The sequence below is a fragment of the Protopterus annectens genome, chromosome 1.part0, assembly GCF_019279795.1.
Source record: "Protopterus annectens isolate FY-2018-M chromosome 1.part0, PAN1.0, whole genome shotgun sequence".
In the NCBI taxonomy this organism is placed as follows: Eukaryota; Metazoa; Chordata; order Ceratodontiformes; family Protopteridae; genus Protopterus; species Protopterus annectens.
Genome location: NC_056725.1, coordinates 872,001,739 through 872,021,461, shown reverse-complemented (window position 1 = coordinate 872,021,461; position 19,723 = coordinate 872,001,739). Strand labels below are relative to the sequence as shown.

The following is a 19,723-nucleotide window of genomic DNA, read 5'->3' as shown; positions in this document are numbered from 1 at the left end:
TTTCCCATAACTTCATGCTATGGCTGATCAATTGTATCCCTCTGTAGTAACTACAGCTCTGCACATCACCCTTATTCTTAAAAAACGTTACCAATACATTTCTTCTCCACTCCTCAGGCATCCTCTCACTTTCCAAGATTTTGTTAAACAATCTGGTTAAAAACCCCACTGCCATCTTTCCTAAACACCTCCATGCTTCCAAAGTTATGTTATCTGGACCAACAGCCTTTCCATTCTTCATTCTCTTTATAGCGCTCCTTACTTCCTCCTTGCTTATCCATTGCACTTCCCAATTCACTATCCCAACATCATCCAATCTTCTCTCTTTCTCATTTTCTTCATTCATCAGCCCCTCAAAGCACTCGTTCCATCTGTTCAACACACTCTCCTCACTTGTGAGTATGTTTCCCTCATTATCCTTTATCACCCTTACCTGCTGTACATCTTTCCCAGCTCGGTGCCTCTGTCTAGCCAATACCAGGTACATGTCCTTTTTCTCCCTACTTAGTGTTCAACCTTTCATACAACTCGCCATATACCTTATCCTTATTCTTCACCACTTCTCTCTTCACTGTATACCTTATTTCCTTGTACTCCTGCCTACATTCTTTATCCCACTTCTTCACCATCCTCTTCCTCTGTATACTCTGCTGTATTTCCTCATTCCTCCACCAGGTCTCCTTGTCCTTGTCTCTTGTGGCCTTTTAGTAGTTGAAAAAGGTCTATAAACATGCCAACCCACCTAGTTAATACAGAAATACAATAAATAAATAACTATTCCCTTTCTATCTCCCGCCTCTTTGAAAAGTTCAAGAATATCACCCCTATTGAAATTTAAAATAAAAGCTTTTCAGAAATTGATTAAGGACATCAATCTCTCCATCTTTCTCCCTCTTCTTCAACCAATGCACCTTAATCCAATCTAATCATCAAAAACAAGATGATGAATCTTGAGAAATTCCTCTCATTAAAAAGCCTTACAGTGTGGGATATTCTTAAATATAAAACTTGTCTCTTTAATAAGGAACTTATTTCTTCACAAACCGATAATATATTCCCTGATACACTATTAATTGATAAATTAAATCTAATCATTAATACAGTTGCTAATGACAACAAAACAATATCCTCGTCATACAAATTATTACACCCTCTACTTTACAAAGGTAACTGCCTATTCTCAAATACTGGATAAGCAAAACTCTTCTTCTATAGAGAAAGAAAAAAATTACTATAAAAACCACTATAGAACTCTCCAACTAATGTTGAATAACAACTCCTACTATACCCCGTAGAATTAATAAATTTAATTCCAATAGCTCGTCCTGGTGTGAGAGCTGACTTACTATATATATGTGGCACTGCAATTCCATCCCATTATGATGTTTTCTCAAAGTGTTATACTAAATATACTGCCTAAATTTCATCTTCACATCTTAATTACGATGTGCTCCCTCATAAAACTTTACATCACATATAACTGGTTAGATCGGACCGGGATTCAAAGACATGGCCACTAAATATATCTCGGCTCAGAAATTCATCATAAATGGACCTAAGAAGAGAGCCTATTTCAGTAACTTTGGAAAAGCCTATTTGAAATAATCCCTAAACTCTGGCTTTCCTACAAACCTTCCCTTATACTATCTTTCTTTATTTATTGTTAATATGTAGTACTGACACTGTTGGTGTTTTTAATACTGGTAGCACTGTATATATTGTTCCTTTTGGGTTATTGTTGTTAATTTGTATACTATGCATACTTCAAGATGTTGTAGTCTTCTTCCTTGTTCATGTTAAATATGTTCTTATGTTCATCTCTCTTTATATTAAGGTCACAAGCATCCATGTATGTAATTTTTGTGTATATTCATTTTTGTTTACTCAACTTTTTTTTTTAAAAAATAAAAAATTATTTTGAAAAAAAAGAATTCTTTTAACAATGAAAAGTTGCACAAGGGCAGCAAGTAATTTTAAATGTGTGCTTACACTGCTTGGGTTCACTGACTTGGCGGAGTGATGTGGGCAGGGAATTCAACATTTTCAGATTAAGGAAATGAGATATGCCCTGTTGATTGGAGTTGATACCCCTCAGTCTCCACATGAATGTCATGATTCTGGGAGAACCAGATTAGACTTCTTTTGTCATGAGTGAAAAAAGGCAATTGTTCTGTTCCTAATTTAGCTAACCATGAATGAAATAAAGACCTTTAATACATTAAAATTCCTGGGTGCAGTCTATTTAGCTAAGTCAGAGGTCAGATATTTGGACAAACTGGACTTTTTAAATGGTAATTTTTCAACAACAAACTGAGGCACAGTTGTAACAGAGAAGGTTTAATAGAGGAGACTCAGACAAATCTACCTGGCAAAATTCGGTAGAAACAAATCCTAAAATATTTTAACAAATCAACACAGAATATGCAGAGGTTCATAAATTTCAAATATACAACCTAACAACAAGCAGAAAGTAGATTTATTTATTTTTTTAAAGCTGACGTACTTATCTGATTCTTTATGTTATCATATGGCAAAGGCTACTGGCTGTCAACACTAAGGGCCAGTCAATCTTAAACACTTTTCATGGCTTCTGTTGCTGAAGGGAAGCAAAACATGTACAGTAGGGCACTTTTCCAGTATTTATTTGGTGTAGGGAGACTAGGATGGGGGCACTGGGTGGTGTGGTGGGGGGTGCCATGGTGCCCTTTTGCCTAGGGCACCAGTTGACCTAAGGCTGCTCCTGCTTAAATGAACCCAAATATAGAAAAGTTACATATATTTTCCATAACATCTTAAACAGTCTGATGTGTCTCAGGTCATGCTGAATATCACATTTAAGTGACAAGCAATGGTTTAATAAATTTTAATCATGTACCATGACTAACAATGTATAGTATGGCATCTATATATCCAGCTAAACCCCACCACAAAAATATAGGGAGGGGTTCATAAATTCAGTGCTAGAGTTTGGTAAAAGGGGGTCACTAGAAGCAAATAATTCCATGTAATCGTGAAGTTCAGTTTCGGAGCCCTCATGAACAGTTAAGGTTCTCCTTTTCCATGTGGCTTAATATAGTCATTCCTGAATGAACAAGCTAAGCCACTGCCTTGTACTTGGATTACGAGAGCTATTCCACAATGAAAAAGCCAAACCATTGCCTGAACAACTGAAAATTGTAGTAACATCACAAGATAATCTAGCTATCTTACTAGGTTGTCTTACAGTCATGTTAAGTCAGTGTGTGAATAAAAATAATAAAATTAACATTTCTTCCACAAGTAAACTGATATAGCTGCACAATGTCACAACATGTTCTACCAGGTATCTAGGTGTCTAGTGCTGAGCTATAGGGGAGCTGGACCTACACCACCAGTTCTGTGAACAGCACCATCAAGCTTGACTGGGTACTACATGCAAACAGTTTGCACTGAGTTGTGCTTGTACTCCGCTCCCAGATTTCTTCTCTGCCTACATCACATTGCACTTAAGCACAAGGATTTCTGCTAATTTACTACTTTGCTGCCTTTAATTCCCTGCATTTTTTTTTTTTACTTTTTTTAAAATTTGACATTGGATTTAAAGACTGAGAAGCCTAATTTTTCCCTACCAATTAAACAGCGACAAATTATTTTACAATGCAATTAGTTTTAAAATATTTCAAAATGTAAATGCATTTTTATTCTGTCTTTACTGTGTTATGTTTAAAAACTAAGTACAGCTTAATAAACGAATGGAGTAACCTGAAATGACAAAAAAAAAAAAAAAATACAATAAATAAGATAAAAAAAATCATCAGTGCAGTTGAGACAGACCACACTAAAGTCATGTTTTCACATAATGCATTTTACTGTTTTATTGTTTAATTAACTTGCAGATAACCCTTTCTTTTAATAATGATTCAAATATTAGTTATAGCTGTGGCTTTGACAATCACTTAACCAGCTTATTATGCCATTTATTTATTAAACTTGAAGTGGAAATCTGGTATTATGCCAATTAAAGTATTAGTTTGTTTTGCATAACATTGTATTTTATTCAACCGTACCTTATTGTTTGTAATATTTTTATTCATTCTTTACTTTTTTTTCTATTTTTACTTTCTTTGTCTACTTATATTTTGTTTCTAACACATTTTCTAATCCCATAAAATTAAAGGTATAGTTATTTTTCACATGGTTTTCTTCTAGATATCTTGCCATCTTCATTTCTGATTGCAGTTAGGTGCTAAGTAATAAATTCCCTTAATGATATATTTCTTTCTTCCAGGTGTCATTATGCCCTATGAGCAGTATATTTGAATGTATTATTATAAACACAAGAATGGTTTATTACTTTTATAGGAATGCTGACAGCCATGTTCTAGAAAACAAACAAAAAAATAGAATAACTATTTGGCGGTACATTTATAACATTTGAATTTATGAGTTTAAATTGCATCTTCCATCCAGTGAAATTGCTTTTTTTTTCACTATTTTACAAAATAGGGTTGTTAACCGATCATGCATTTTCTTTCTACATTCAGGTCTTAAATGAGGAAATGCCATCTGGAATAAATGTATTTGGTGTGTTCCTGCATGCACACCTTGCTGGTCGAGTGTTGAGAACAAGGCATATAAGAAAAGGAGTTGAACAAGAAATTCTGGCATATGATGATGAGTTTGATTTTAACTATCAAGAAGCTCATCTTTTAAAAGAGGAAAGAGTCCTTTTGCCGGTATGAACTTTTAACTTTATGAATTCTTTTTATTGCTGTGGTTGCAATACTGAAACATAACTGTCATGCAATCTGTTAACATTTGTTTTAAGGCATTTTGGTAGCAGTAAATATTACATCTGTTATAATAAAAAGACTACATTACTAAGTACATAGTTTGGGTTAATGGGACTCTGTAACAGACTACAGAACACTCAAAAAGAAACTGTACTAAAAAGAGAAGATAACTTATAATACACAAACCCACAAAACATGAAGACCACTAGCTAGTGAATAAGGTTAAGTGCCTTTTTTCTGTTTATTGCCAGAGCTTCATTAGAACTACTGAACCTCCACCAAGGTGCTCATAATAAAAGAAAAATTCTACAATTAATTAAAAACATGAAAGAAAAAAACAATACAACTATTGCTTTACAATGGTTTATAATGGTTAGAATGTAAGCATTCACTAAACACACAGGAGTATGTGCAGTCTTTCTTTGGAAATCTGACTAGTGCTAATTTCCGTAGTTACCACGATATTGTTCTGTTTAATGGCACTCCCACCATCTACTGTAGACTCTGTTAATATCTCATGTTCACTGTACTTTGCATTTCTAATTAGATGCCAAAAATACTATTGGGTTACATTCCAATTTTGTGAACTCTGCACTGAATCCTCTTAAAGTCATCACATTCTCACTTTGTAACTCCATCTATAGGCTCATACTGAACATTCCTCTATAATCCATTCTCACCATATACTATTATAAGTACTTATCTTTAAAAGTCCACAGAATGACTGAACATCACCTTTAGTCTGTTTTGTTTTTGACAGTTTGGATTTTCTAATGATATGTTTAAGCTTTTGTCATTTTGCAGAAATAATATAGAGAATTATATTTGGATCTCTGATCACGATCCACTGATTATGTGTTTGAGATAAGAATGCCAAGAAATTCCCTTCAAGAGTGAAGCTCAAAATGAGAATAAGTAAAGCTGGTTATAATAATATTGTAATTATTTACAGTACATGGTGCTCAAAGTGCCTTTCTTGCTTTCAAAGCCTTTGAAAGATGATAAGAGTAGTTAGTATTGTCAGACAAAGAGCAGGCAGAAACAAAATATCCCTCTGTAGAACTAAAATCAGTTACATAATTCAGTCTGCCACACTTTATGTTTAAAAGCTGTTTTGCACTCTGTCTCTGATCTTTGCTGGCTGGCATTATCTACTGTTAATCCCTGTCATAAGACTCACACTTAACAGTGCTTAGCATACCTCTCAATCTCTCAGAGCAAGAAATCTGGACAAAGCCAGAAATAAAAGTGTGAAAAATGCCCCAAAATAGGGACAATTTTTAAATATTCCTCTTACAAACTTTGAAAGTTGATAGAATAACAGGTTTTGTATTAGCATGAATTAGATATGAAGTCTGAAACTCAAATGTCTATCATTAATTTCAAACTTCAGCCTTTAATGATTTAGCACTATTTTGCCAGAAAACCATAATTTTATGAAAAACAGACCAAAAATATGAGGCCAAAATCTGGACATTTTGCGAAAATCTGTACTGTTGAGAGGTATGGTGCTTAGGTTTCCTTAACAAGTTTTTGTTAAGCATCCCTAAGCAGAGGCACAACTGCCTGGGCTGATACCTCTTCCAGCACCTTGCCTCCTCAGCTCTTCAGTTGAAGAGAAAAAAAAAGATGCCTGCTCCTTGTAAGTCGATCTTCAATGGAAGACCAAAATAAATAAATAAAGGTATGTGATCTGAAGGCTGGTGCTCATCAAATGCAGGAGTAACAAGCCAACCAGCAGCTCCTGTTTCTGTGTTGCACAACCCACCCCTCCTCAGCTGAGAGGCAATTTAAAAAAAAAGTCTGCAGTCAGGCACCTGGGCTCCTAAAATGCAGGATCCAATCAGATACCATTTCGGCAACCTTCCCCCAACTCCCCTTCTTTAGATTTTAACTGGAAAAAAAATTTTTTTTCTTTTAAACTGTACAAAACTGCTTGTTATTAATGTAGCAAGTAGATGCTACAACTTATATCCTTCACAGAGAGCGACAATGCCAGGTTTTAATTAAAAGAAAGAAAGAAAAAAAAAAACATATCTTTTTTTCTTTTAAACTGTAGCAAGTTTTTATAGTTTAGACTACACAGAGAGCATTACAGTGCTCAGGTTTAACTGCAAATGCAATATTCACCAAAGAATGATCAGGATCGGATAGCTGATCCAGCCCCCTAACATTTTTCGCCCAGACTAGTTGCCCCCTTTGCCCCTCAGATAAATTAGGTACATGGCAGTGGAAAAAATGTGTGTTATTTTCCTGAAATATGTTGAATTTATGCCATATGTTAATAATCACATTAATAAGTTGAACCAGAAGGTGTTTATATGGTACTCCATGGTATCAGATGAAAGCATACACAGTGCTGGAAAAAAAAATAACTGGAAATTGGTGTCTATCACTGCTTTGCAGATATTTATGGTTATCTATACATTAAATATGAATGCAAATCATAATTATATAAATATCTCAAAAAATGGAGTGACAGCTACAAAATTGCTATGCAGCAAATTGTAGAGCACATCATCACAAGCAAAAGTCACACCGATAGCTGGGATCTACTTACTATAATTACAGGGATATTAGTACTTGTTTGCATAATTATTGTAAATAATTTTGCATGTTATCTAATTATGCCCTCAACATAAAATTGCTGTTAGGTCTGGCTGACATATTAATATCACCATTGTGAGCAGGAGAATCTGCCAAATAACTTTCACATTTTATCCTTTTTTTGTAACTTGTATAGTTTTTGAAGTATATACATTTGTTTACAGGTAGGCTGAAAACTGTATTCTCAGAATTTTAGCACAGGCGTAAGCTCTCCAGGAAGGAACTCTGCAGGTGTCAGGAGGTGTGATATTCCATTCACACACTAGGTGTGATTTATTCTGCCAGTTCTTGATAGTCAGTAATCATAGCCCCTTTCATACAGTTATTACTGTTGTCTTGTCTACTTGTAGAACATCTGAACATAAACACAAAGATAAGGAGGATGTCAAAGCACTATTGTCATCTCAAAAAAAGTGATAACTGTTTATATTTTTGCAGCATTTTGGCACTCTCAGTTTTTCTAAAATGTTTTAAATAGTATCCCACAATTCTATTGGAAATGGGAGGAGCTGTTATTCAGTATGCAAATTGTATTCTAATTGTGCACCCAGATTTTTGGTCAGATCTACTTAGTTTTCAAGAGCCCTTGTACTTTTTTTTTTTATTTCTGCAGGATGAAATGTTTGAAATGTATGGTGTGTGTGTTTGTGTGTGCATGTGTGTGTGTTGGTGTGTGTGTGTGTGTGTGTGTGTGTGTGTGTGTGTGTGTGTGTGTGTGTGTGTGTGTGTGTGTGTGTGTGTCTGTGTGTCTGTGCATGTGTGTATATGTGTAAGCATGTGCAGGCATGTGCCGGACAGAGTAAAACCTCTTGGTGACACTAGAGCTAGTAGAAAAGCCACCATGGCTTGTAAATGCAGTTGAGGGCACAAACTACCCCAGGGATGCTTGAATGATGGCATCTGTGGTTAGCTCTTGCCTAGTTGCTGGGGATAACCACTAGATATCTGAGACAGGTCAATGAATAGGCTCCCAGTCTGCAAGTGGTGGATAGATACTCAGCAGGTATATAGAGAAAAACAGGTCCCCAAATATGCCATGGGCTCTTCTTTAGTTTATATTTGTAAGATAATTCTAGCTCACCTCACTGTACAAAATAAATCAGTTGTTTTTAAACTGCTAAAAAGTGTATTCTGAGGTAGACATAGCATATACACCTTTTGAAACGTCAAGTAGTTTATTCAATTATGTAGGCAGATGGATGTGTTCTTGTCTAAAGAAGAATACTCATCCATCTACCGACTTACTTGAAAAAAGTATTTGAAACTTCAACAAGGCCTTTTTACTCTTCCCACAGGGAGGGCATCAGAGAGAGGCAGTCTTCTAGATCTGCTAGCTAAAGTGTTTTTTTACCTGGACTAATCCTTTTTACTCTGTTTCTTGTTAGTCCTGTCACCCACTGGGTCACAGGTGGGATACCAGACCTGACTCGAGCTTTCTAGATTATCTTTTTTTATGATGTCAGCATGGGGAGTGGTACTGAAGGCCTTGATCAGGTCAAGGTATGCTGTGTTTAATGTGAGACCATAGTCTCCATACTCAATAACCATTTCAGAGAAGTTTATCAGATTCAGACAGGATCTACTTTTCACAAAGGCAAACTGCTGTAGCTCATACTGAATATGATTCTTGACATTGTAGTTTATGAGGTCAGTTATAATATGTTCCATAGCTTTGCAAATGAGGATCATAAGACTGATGAGTCTAAAATTACCCTAGGCAGTTGTAATGCCATCCTTATGAAGGGGCATCATGACTGCTGTGCTGTCACTCATCAAGGATGAATACAGTAGCTAAACATAAATGTTTTAAGGGTTGTGTCTATGGAGGATATTCAGCAATATTAATTAAGCAACCAGTTATACTGGGAGATCCCACAGAGGAATTATTTTGGTCTTGGTTAGTACTAACAGTAAATGATCGTTGGAGATAATTTGGTGAGTAAGGGATTCAGAAAGTTCTGGTCTTTGAATAGACTGCTTTGGGTGAGGTTGGTATTGAATATATTTGCAAGAATCCTGGAAATGTCTATTGGGTCAGAAAAGGAGGTGGAATTATGAATGAGTTGAACAATATATGGTAATGTTTCTTAGTTTTCCAACATGCCAAAGAAGGATTTAGAATTAATATTGGCTTCAGAGATGAGCTTAAGTTTGTGGGTACTTTAATGGACCTGATAATGTTTTTTCAGTTTTTTAATACTTTCGATATTTTCCTTGAGAATGACCTGTTCTCAGCCATGTCTGCATCTTTCTTAACACAATAAACTGCTAGAAGTAAATCATCCTATAAAAACTTTTCACTTAAAATGTGTAATTTCTTTATCTACTTTTCTGATAAATGCTCATATATTTAAACACTTACAGAATCATAAATGATAACTATGCTCAACCTACTAATATGACTTGAAATCCTGCTGAAAACTGACATGGAGAGTCCCCACCGACCATAATTCTTTGTGATATCCTGAAACAGCCTATTCCCCCTTCATTAGGCAACCCCCACAACAAGTCTAATTTCAGGTGCTCACTCAAACAGCATTTCAGATTTGAAACACTAACATGCAAAGATTCAATGCTCCTGATAGATGAATTCATAATCTTAATATGAAATGATCTTCTACCCATATAAAGAGCTAGCTCTACTCCTTTATAAGCTGATACTTCATAACACTGGGAGATTTCTTAGCCAAGTCCAACCATCAACAAACATCTATACAACTTCTTAACACCTATACAGTTATCCAGAATCCATCTGCTTGTCCAACACTAAAGAACATTCTATACAACCATGTTGTCATTTGGTCACTACAATCCAATGACCAAAAACTCCTGTATGCCCACAAACCTATCATATCTGCTGGGAATTGTCTATACTTGTACCATGTTTCTAAGGCCTAGAAGTCCTTATTTCTTTCATCAGGTCAATACCCTTCCTCCCATCCATCAAAACCATTCTGAAAGACTTCCTAGCCAAAAACGGGCTCTGTTCTTGTTCAGCAACGGTATAAACTATATCCATAAATTTGAGCAAGTAACTATTCATACCTTACATCTCCTTATTCTCCCTTCTTCGCTCACTTCCTTACATCTATCAATTTCTCTCCCCCTAGATTTCTCTCTAAATATACCATAAGCCAGCTTTTCTCTCATTTTGTATAGCAATTCTTGTTTGTATTATACTTAAATTTCTGACCACCTTTCTTACTTATTAAGTACACCACACACACTAATTATGCATGATTTATCTGTCAATCTGTTTTTACAACTAGTACTACTTTAACATGTAGCTATTGCCACTGCAATAATATAGGGGTCAATAACCTTAGACACTCCATGAAGAAGGATATGCAGAAGGGTATAGCTCAGTTTGCTATGCATATGTCTAAGGCAGGTCAGACACTGGTTATGAGTGGATTTTACCATTACTCAGAATGATGCCGAGATTCAGAGACTAAATAATTGGCTTTAATAACAGCTATGTAGCTGGTATTATTTTAGGGGGATCCATTATGTGTCAACTTGGAATGAGATGGTTTACAGGCCTTTTTGCTTTGCCAGGGATGGTACGTACCTTTATTAGCATGATGTTCACATTCTGGCTGAAAAATTTGCTGCACCCATAATGCCTTTTTAGCCAAAGTCTATTTGCTGGTCATTCCACCTTAGTAAATTCTGATTTGGAACACATTAATACTGCTCTTCTCAATTCCAGGATTCTTGACCAAATAAATACCCAAACTTCATGATTTTCTGCAACTTGTACACATTCATGTATATGTATTTACAGAGGCATGGTTTTAAAGCAATAAATGTGCCTCCTCTGTTCCTGGGTATTGCCTATCATGTCATCAGACCTACTGGCCATTGTGGGTGAGTATCAACATTTATGAAGTATATCATCTAGTGAAAAGAAATTCCTCAGGACACCACATTTGATCTTCTAGAGGGCCACATCACCATAAACAAGATTAATTACCACTCTCTATGTCCCCAGCTGAGCATGACAACTGTCTTACACCTTATCTGAAATCTCTATTAAACCCAACAGCTTTCTACCGGGGACTTCAACAATCCATCATTAAACTGCATGACGTACACTACCAATGGCTAGCACATTCAATGTTTGTGTTTTCTAGAGATTATAAATTCTAACTCTGTTTTACAGACAGGCAACCATCCTGTAAAAGATTCCAATACCCTTAATATAATCTTCACAAATATAGTTACTTCTTGCACTTCTCCATGTATATCATCCTGCCTTGTTAAATCAGACCATAAACTAGTGACTTTTTCCTTTCAGACTAGTAATTATCCTGTAAATACATTTGAGTTTAAGGACTTCTCTAAAGGAAACCTTCTTCAGTTAATGGATTGCCTGCCTCAATTTCTCTTAATCCTCCTATAATAGATCCTTTTGATAGTGTTGCTGCTGATGCCTCTGACATCTACTCTCACTTAAATAGTTGTGTTAATAAGGCAGTCCCTATCCATACCAAATATAAAGAAAATTTAAAAACAAATCCCCGTGACATACCCATATAAATAAATTCTATAAAAATTGAAAGAAATTGCTTAATGCTTAAAAGAGGTATCATGCCAGTCACATTAGGAACACAAGCAAACTAGTAAAGAGCTTAAGGGAACCATTAAGAAGCTCAGAACTGAGAATGAACTTAAAATATCCACTACACCCAAAATAACCACAAATGTTTCTTTAATTATGCCAGGAGACTAATACCTAATCCCCAATAATGTTCACAACTAGTCCACAATAATACTGCACATTCTAACCTTGAGCATATCTAAACAATCCTACCTTGGTTTGTGATTTATTGATCTTTACTGTTAAAAAGAAGTGTGATTGCGAGCAATAGTTCATGCCCTTCTAGAAACATATCAATTTGATATTTTATGCTTAACTGAAACATGGCTAAAGCCCTCCATTAAAGACAACAAAATTACCCCACCCGGATACAACATCATTGGACTTGATCGCACTACAAAAAAGGGTGGAGGGGTTGCAATTCTCTATAAAGCACAAATCCAAATTAGTATTATAGATCAGACTCTTTGCCTTGATAATCATGCAGAAATACTCAGCTCGAAACTTCAAATCAACTCTACTAAGGCCATAAATATCATTTGTGTTTACCTTCCCCCAGGAAATAACATTAACACACTTGAATGCATTCTAAGTTCACTCTATAACTACTTCCCTCAAGAAACACTACTCCTAGGCGATTTCAACATCAATTGGTATTCCTGTAATAGTAATAATCCTACCTCCCATATAAACCTCCATGGCTTTACCCAACTCATAAACAGTCCTACTAGAATAAATAAAACCAACAAAAATGATAGCATCTTAGACTGGATTCTTACTAATACTCCTCAACAAACCTACCAATCAGGTACTCTCCCAGATAATCTAAGCGACCACTCACCTACTTATGTCATTAGGCATAAAACCAACCTAAATTTATCGATCATATACAGAACACTACGTTCAAAAAAGCATTTTAACTCTGAAGATTTTCTAGCTGAATTATTACAATGTAATTGGTCCCCACTAAAATATCTCCCTCTTAATGAAGCAGTAGAATTCTTTAATTCAACATTCTTATCTATCCTTGACCATTATGCTCCTAGTCGCACTATTAGAACCAAAGCTAAAGCAGCACCCTGGCTGACCAACAATACTAAGCAAAAAATCATCCTCAGAAACAAATCTTGGACTAAATGGCGTACCACAAAGAATCCAACTGACCACCAAAACTTCTGAGAACTTAGAAATAGTACAAAAAAAAACATCCTAATAGACAAAAAGAATTATTACCTTCAATTACAACAAACCTCCAAAAAGGAACCAAAAAGATTTTGGTCCAGTATTAATAATCTTTTATCCCCAGGCTAATCCATAACACCTAACCCTCAGGACTGCAACCCAGAGAACCCATACAAACAGCCAGTGACTTTAATTCCTTCTTCACTAATACTATTCAAACTCTTGCTAGTCACCTAACACCCGACACCTCCAAGCTACTTTCACCTACTTTAAATCTACCTCCTTCACTTCACTTACAACCTGTATCTACCTCCTTTATCTTATCACTGCTCCAAAAACTAAAACCTACCTCTCCTTCTACAGATAAACTTCCTGCAGAATTCTTACAAATAGGAGCCAAAGCCATTGCCTATCCCATCTCTATTCTGATAAATAGATCCATAAAAGAAGGACTTTTTCCCTCTATCTGGAAGATATCACACATCATCCCTCTACACAAAGGAGGTAAGTCAAATGAGTTCTCTAACTTTTGTCCCATAGCACTCCTATCACCTATAGCTAAAATCATGGAAAAATGTATCCATAAGCAACTTCTTAATCACCTTCTGCACAACAACCTACTTGCTAACTGTCAGCATGGATTCAGACCTTCCCATAGTACTACCACAGCTCTACTCTCCTTTACCAACTCAATCAACTATAACCGTAATAATAATAATTTATCATCATCAGTCTTCATTGACTTATCTAAAGCTTTCAACATGGTTAACCATAAACTTCTTCTGCACATACTAAAATCTCTCTCACTTGACCTTCCTTCCTTAACTTGGTTCATGTCTTACTTAGAAAACCGGCAACAGGCAGTTCTCTGGAAAAATGCACTATCCAATCTCCTCCCCATCTCTTTAGGTGTACCACAAGGCTCTATCTTAGGCCCCCTTCTATTTTCCATCTTTATTAATGACCTCCAATCAGCTATCCCATATACCACCTGTATACAATATGCAGACGATTCTACTATTATCTGCACTGCTAAGTCTCAAACTGAACTACAGTTAATAACCCAAAAAGCTTTTACCACTGTTGAACAATGGTTCTCCGATCGTTGCCTACTACTCAACCCCAAGAAAACAAAACTGCTATTATTTTTACCATCCCATAGATCTACCCCACTAAACCTCACTCTTACATCCACTGATAGTACTCTCATCTCACCAGTTTCATCTACTAAACTTTTAGGTATAACTATTGACAATAATCTCAACTTTGAGACTCACATCAACAACACAATAAAAATAGTTAATAAAAAAATTGGATCCCTTTACAGAATTAAACCCTTCCTCACACCTGAAGCAAGGACAACCTTAGCCAGAGCTCACATTATCTCTAGTCTTCTATATGCTTCCCCCATATACACTAATATCTCCAAACATAACCTCAAGAAACTAACAATATCTTACCATAGCATTGCTCGATTTGCAGCAGGATCCCCATTTAGAACTCACCACTGCCTAAACCTAAGAAAACTAGGTTGGCTTGAACTTCAGAACCAACTCATACTTCAACAGCTCTTAATAGCTCATAAGATACTATACCAACCAACTAAAACACCTATACTCTCTAACCTCATTTCACCATACAATAATCTGAAACATCTACACTCTTCCAATAAACTACTGATTAATTCAACCAAACCCAATAACTCTGCAGGTGACTGTCTCTTTTCCAATTCTGTTGGAAAAATGTGGAACAAATTACCCTCTGATATCTTAACTTTGTCTTCTCTCCCACATTTTAAGAAACAGCTGAAAATTCATCTTAATAAACACTGGCTGTGCTCCTGCACCTACCCAGCTTAACTCTACTTCTACCTCTTTAACCTTTCTTTCCCTATAATTCCTGCATTTACCTTTGTCTATATTTCTCATAGCACCCCTTTATAAAATATTGTACACAGTCATATGTTTATTCTCTTTTGATAAAAAAAAAAAAATCTTTTAAAATCATTTGCTTATTATACTTATGTTTTTGCTCTGATTATGTTTATATAATACATGTATTAACTAGTCCTGATGTAAAATCCTTGTATTTGTATTGTCAATCTCTGTTTTTAGTATTTTATAACTCTTGGAGCTTTTCTCCCCGGGCCTCTACTGAAAATGGACATATATCCAGCTAGACTAGCCTGGTCAACAAATGTAAAATAAAATAAATAAATAAAATAGTGACAGAGAATACTGTGCACCTTCCCATGTGATGTAAAGGAATTACAACCTTTGTCTGGCTTGCAGAGTTTATATTGTCAGAACAACTTCACTGTACTTGTATTTAGTTATATATTGCTAGTGTGACTTTTTTGTCATAGAAGTTGATTTAAGTTCTCTGAATTCTTTGGTTACTGATTTTGTTTATTTGTTTCTTTTACAATATTTTATTCATCTGAAGCTGAACATGGATTCCACAAATGAGTATGCAATTAATGATTTGCTAATGCACCAATATCTTGTACAGTGTAATGAATGCTATGCATATTTAAAGGTAACAGCTGATTACACTGGTGATCTGAGTTACTTGTGTCAAAAGTTGGATGATTTGCTTACCATTTTTAGAAGTAAAGCTAGACTTAATGATGATCCCCCGGATTCTGCATGCTTTGCACAGTGTGCAGGATTAGTGCAGGAGCTCTAGCAGGCAATATGTCTGCCGTGTGATCCAGGAACAGCCTGCAGGGGCATGTGCGAGCGCTCCTGCACTAGTCCTGCACGGACTAAGCCCTTGTATGCAAATCCCTCCATTTGCAGGTGAATTTGTGATCCAGGAAGCTTAAAACTGGCCGTGCAGGACTAGCGTAATCTGCAGAAATGTACTCGGTTAGTAACCGATTACATTTCTGCAAAATCCAAAACGGAGTTGTGACAGATCCAAATAAAGGCTGCATATCAGTCAAAAAGCATACCAATGGCCAAGTATAAGGCCACTGGCATTGCAAATAGCTGAAAAAATAAAAAAATCAACTTTTATTTATTTTTTTTTTAGCCGATCATGGCTGTTTAAGCATAGGGCAGCAGCACCCAAACGGGATTGGGGGGAAATTATAAAATAAACTTAAAATAAGCATTCTAACTAAAATCACTATTCTGCTATGAAAATCAATGGCAGGCAGAAGACAACATGGCCAGTGAGTAGTGGTTGCTAAGGGGGGGGGGCTCAGTGTGAGACATGCAGTTATGCATTAGCAGGCAATCCTATGCAAATGAGGGGAATGATAGTGAATCCCAGTTTTCCCAAGCATGCCAGTCATGTCCCAACAGTGTAAGAGAAGGAATAGCTTGGTGCAAGCCTAGGAGTTAGCTGACATCATGGGGGGGGGGGTTTCAGGCATACTGTAAGTGGATTGGAGCCCTGTGGCTCAGGTCTGCTCCTAGCTAAGAACACCTAAGCAAGGGAGTGTTTCTGAGTCTGCCTAGCACTCTTTACATTGCCTATGCAGGTGTGCGTGCCGCACACTGGGTTTTAAAGGTTTTAAAAAAAAGTTAAACCAGGAAATAGCAGCTCTGTGCACATTTGAGCAGTGTGTTTCCGCGGTGCTCCCCTGCACCCTGAAGGCAATGGGAAGGGAAAACAGCAGTAGGAAGGTAATCTAGGAGAACTAGCATAGCTGGCAGGTGAAATGTATCAGAATCAGCCAATTACACAGACAGCAGACCAGCCCAGAACACTACTATAAACTATGCAAACACCTTCCTTTCTGTTTTTTCCCACACTCTACACTACCGGTGTATACAAGCGGGGAACTTTTAACAATCAAAACAAAAAAATGATAGGGGCTGCAATAGCTATCATACAACAACTTGTGGTAGAGGCTGAGGGTGGTGAGGATGTGAATGCTGTCGACCAACCCACAGTGAGGAGACGGAGAAGAGTGTACAGACCCAGGGTAACCTACCAGGGGCTACATGAGCTGGAGATAGTGGAGCTCTATAGGGTGGACAGGAACCTCCTACAGCAAATTATTGAGCTGTGCCGGCCACGCCTGACACACAGAACTAACAGAGGGGAACCCATCCCAGTAGATACCAAGGTATGTGTAGGCCTAAGAATACTAGCTACAGATACCTTCCAAAGGCCAGCTGGGGATATGATGGGGATCTCACAGGCATCAGCATCCAGGGTACTCCACCAGTTCCTGGATGCCATGTCATCACATGTCGGTGAGCACTTATATTTCCCCAACACCTGTGAGGCGTTGGCCAGCAATATGCAACTGTTCCTCCAAATAGCAGAATACCCTGAGGTAGTGGGTGCTATAGACTGCACGCACATACAAATCAAAGCACCACCAGGTGAGCGGGGTAGGGTCTACATCAACCGCAGGGGCTTCCCCTCCATCAACTGCCAGGTCGTGTGCGATGCTCAGGGCATAATAATGAATGTGTGTGCTGGCTGCCCTGGAAGCTATCACGATTCCCACATCTAGCATCTGACACAGCTGTACCAGAGATTTGCCAATGGGACATCCCTCACGGCCACCTAATGGGGGATGCTGGATACGCACTGGAGCCGTGGCTGATGACACCCATCAGAAATGCACACACACCTGAACAAGAACTCCATAGTGAGGCACACGCACAGACCAGAATTATAGTAGAGCATGTGTTTGGGATGCTCAAGTCACGGTTCCAGTGCCTGGACACATCTGGTGGAGCCTTGCAATACTCACCAACTACATGTACCCAAATTGTCATCGTATGTGCCATGCTGCACAATATGATCCTGCAGAAACAGCTGCAGCAGGAACAGCACGGGGCAGGGCCACACAGCCCCCCCACCATTGCCAAGGCCTGCATAGGCACAGAGTGACTTGGAGGAGGAACAACCTGAGCCTGCCCCAGTAGGCAGAAGAAGACATGCCCAGTATGCCTTGGCCTTGGCAAAGAGGCAACGCATAGCACATACACTGACGCAGGAGGGACCCAGGGAATAACACCTCTCTCTGACTCTCACATACAGTAAAAGGGATACCAAACATGACACTACCTGTGCTCAACCATGTGTAGGGAGTGTGCTATGTGCATCTGACATAGGCGGCCCTGCAGCACCACCCTCAGTACTGGGACACCCTACCAGGTAAGTGACTCGCACATGCCAGTCAGGGGGGTTGACATATGCAACAATAGTCACAGCCAGCAGGACAGGTGTAGACAAACACAAACAAAGGCTTAGCTATGGCCTCTGAATGATGCCTATGGGTAATCCCCCCAGGCCTATACAGACAGACCACAGCAGGTCAGGCAGTGGGATGTTAGTTTTGAAGGGTTGGAAGTCAGAAACTAATATGTAGGTAAATCAAAGCTAAGATCTGTAGTACACTGCTATTTCTCTAGTCAGCATGACAGGTTAGAATACAGAATCAAATGGAGTACCTGACATACCAGTACAGTCATAGCAAATGTGTACAAGTGTCAGGTGTGCCCCCCCATTCTACGTAGTAATGTAATAACAGTCAGGTGTGCCCCCCCAATCCTGTGTAGAAATGTAGAAATAGTCAGGTGTGCCCCCCATCCTGTATAGAAATGTAGTAACAGTCAGGTGTATCCCCCCAGTCCTGTGTAGATATGTAGAAATAGTCAGGTGTACCCCCCAGTCCTGTGTAGGAATGCAGAAACAGTCAGGTTTGCTCCCCCACCCCTACTTAATTATGTAGTAATGGTCTGGTGTGCCCCCCCCAATGTGATGTACACACATCGTAACAGTCAGGTGTGCCCCCCACAACCCTATGTAGAAATGTAAAAACATGTATGTGTAGGTCTAATACCAGTGGAGCACAGATGCACAGAGGTGGCCAAGCATCTGCACAATATGCAGGTATGTGTGTGTTAGGTTGGTGTGTATCCCATATCGTGTGAGAGTGGTTGGTATATATGCATGTTGAGGTAAGCCTGGTGGCCATTGCCCACTACCGCTGATGACAGGGACAAGTCCTCACAACTGCAGTGCCATACACAATACCAATCAGTATAACACAAGGTAGCAGTAATCCATTGCAAATGTATAGTGGTAATATGTGTCACCATCTGAAAGACTGACGTGGTATGGCTGTTGGTCAACATATACTAGCAGTACACAGGGGAAACTACCCCAGACATACAGTATATATTGTGTCACTGTGAAATGGACACACCCTTGGAAAAGTACATACAGGTATGCATCACATTATTTGGTCCTGTAGTGGGGGATACTGGTGTGTCTGCCCAAAGACTCACAGATCACAAAAGGAGGTAGGACTGATGTATTGGGAAACAGCTGATGTACCTGCATATGCAAGCATAACTGGAATGTCCAATGTATATCTGTGTGTCAGATACAAGTAGTGTCCATAGCACACATGCACCCAGCTCATGCAAACACCACCCACGGGCACCTCTCTGGTCATATCCTTGCTGTGGGGAATGTGTACATTAAGACCCCACCTGTATATGGCAATAGCGGAAGACTACAGCATGCAGTGCAGGTGTCCCATGCAGGTGTGTCCCTAGCTGTAGGTAGCACCCTGCCAGCA

General features: G+C 38.1%; 1 protein-coding gene across 1 annotated transcript in view; it reads left to right on the top strand.

The window, feature by feature from the left end:
* Positions 1-19,723, top strand: part of MOXD1 (monooxygenase DBH like 1) — a 980,239-nt gene that overhangs the window by 496,234 nt on the left and 464,282 nt on the right. Inside the window, exon 8 of the mRNA XM_044064284.1 lies at positions 4,524-4,715. Within this exon, the coding sequence (XP_043920219.1) occupies positions 4,524-4,715 (192 nt within the window). The remainder of the gene's footprint in view (positions 1-4,523; positions 4,716-19,723) is intronic.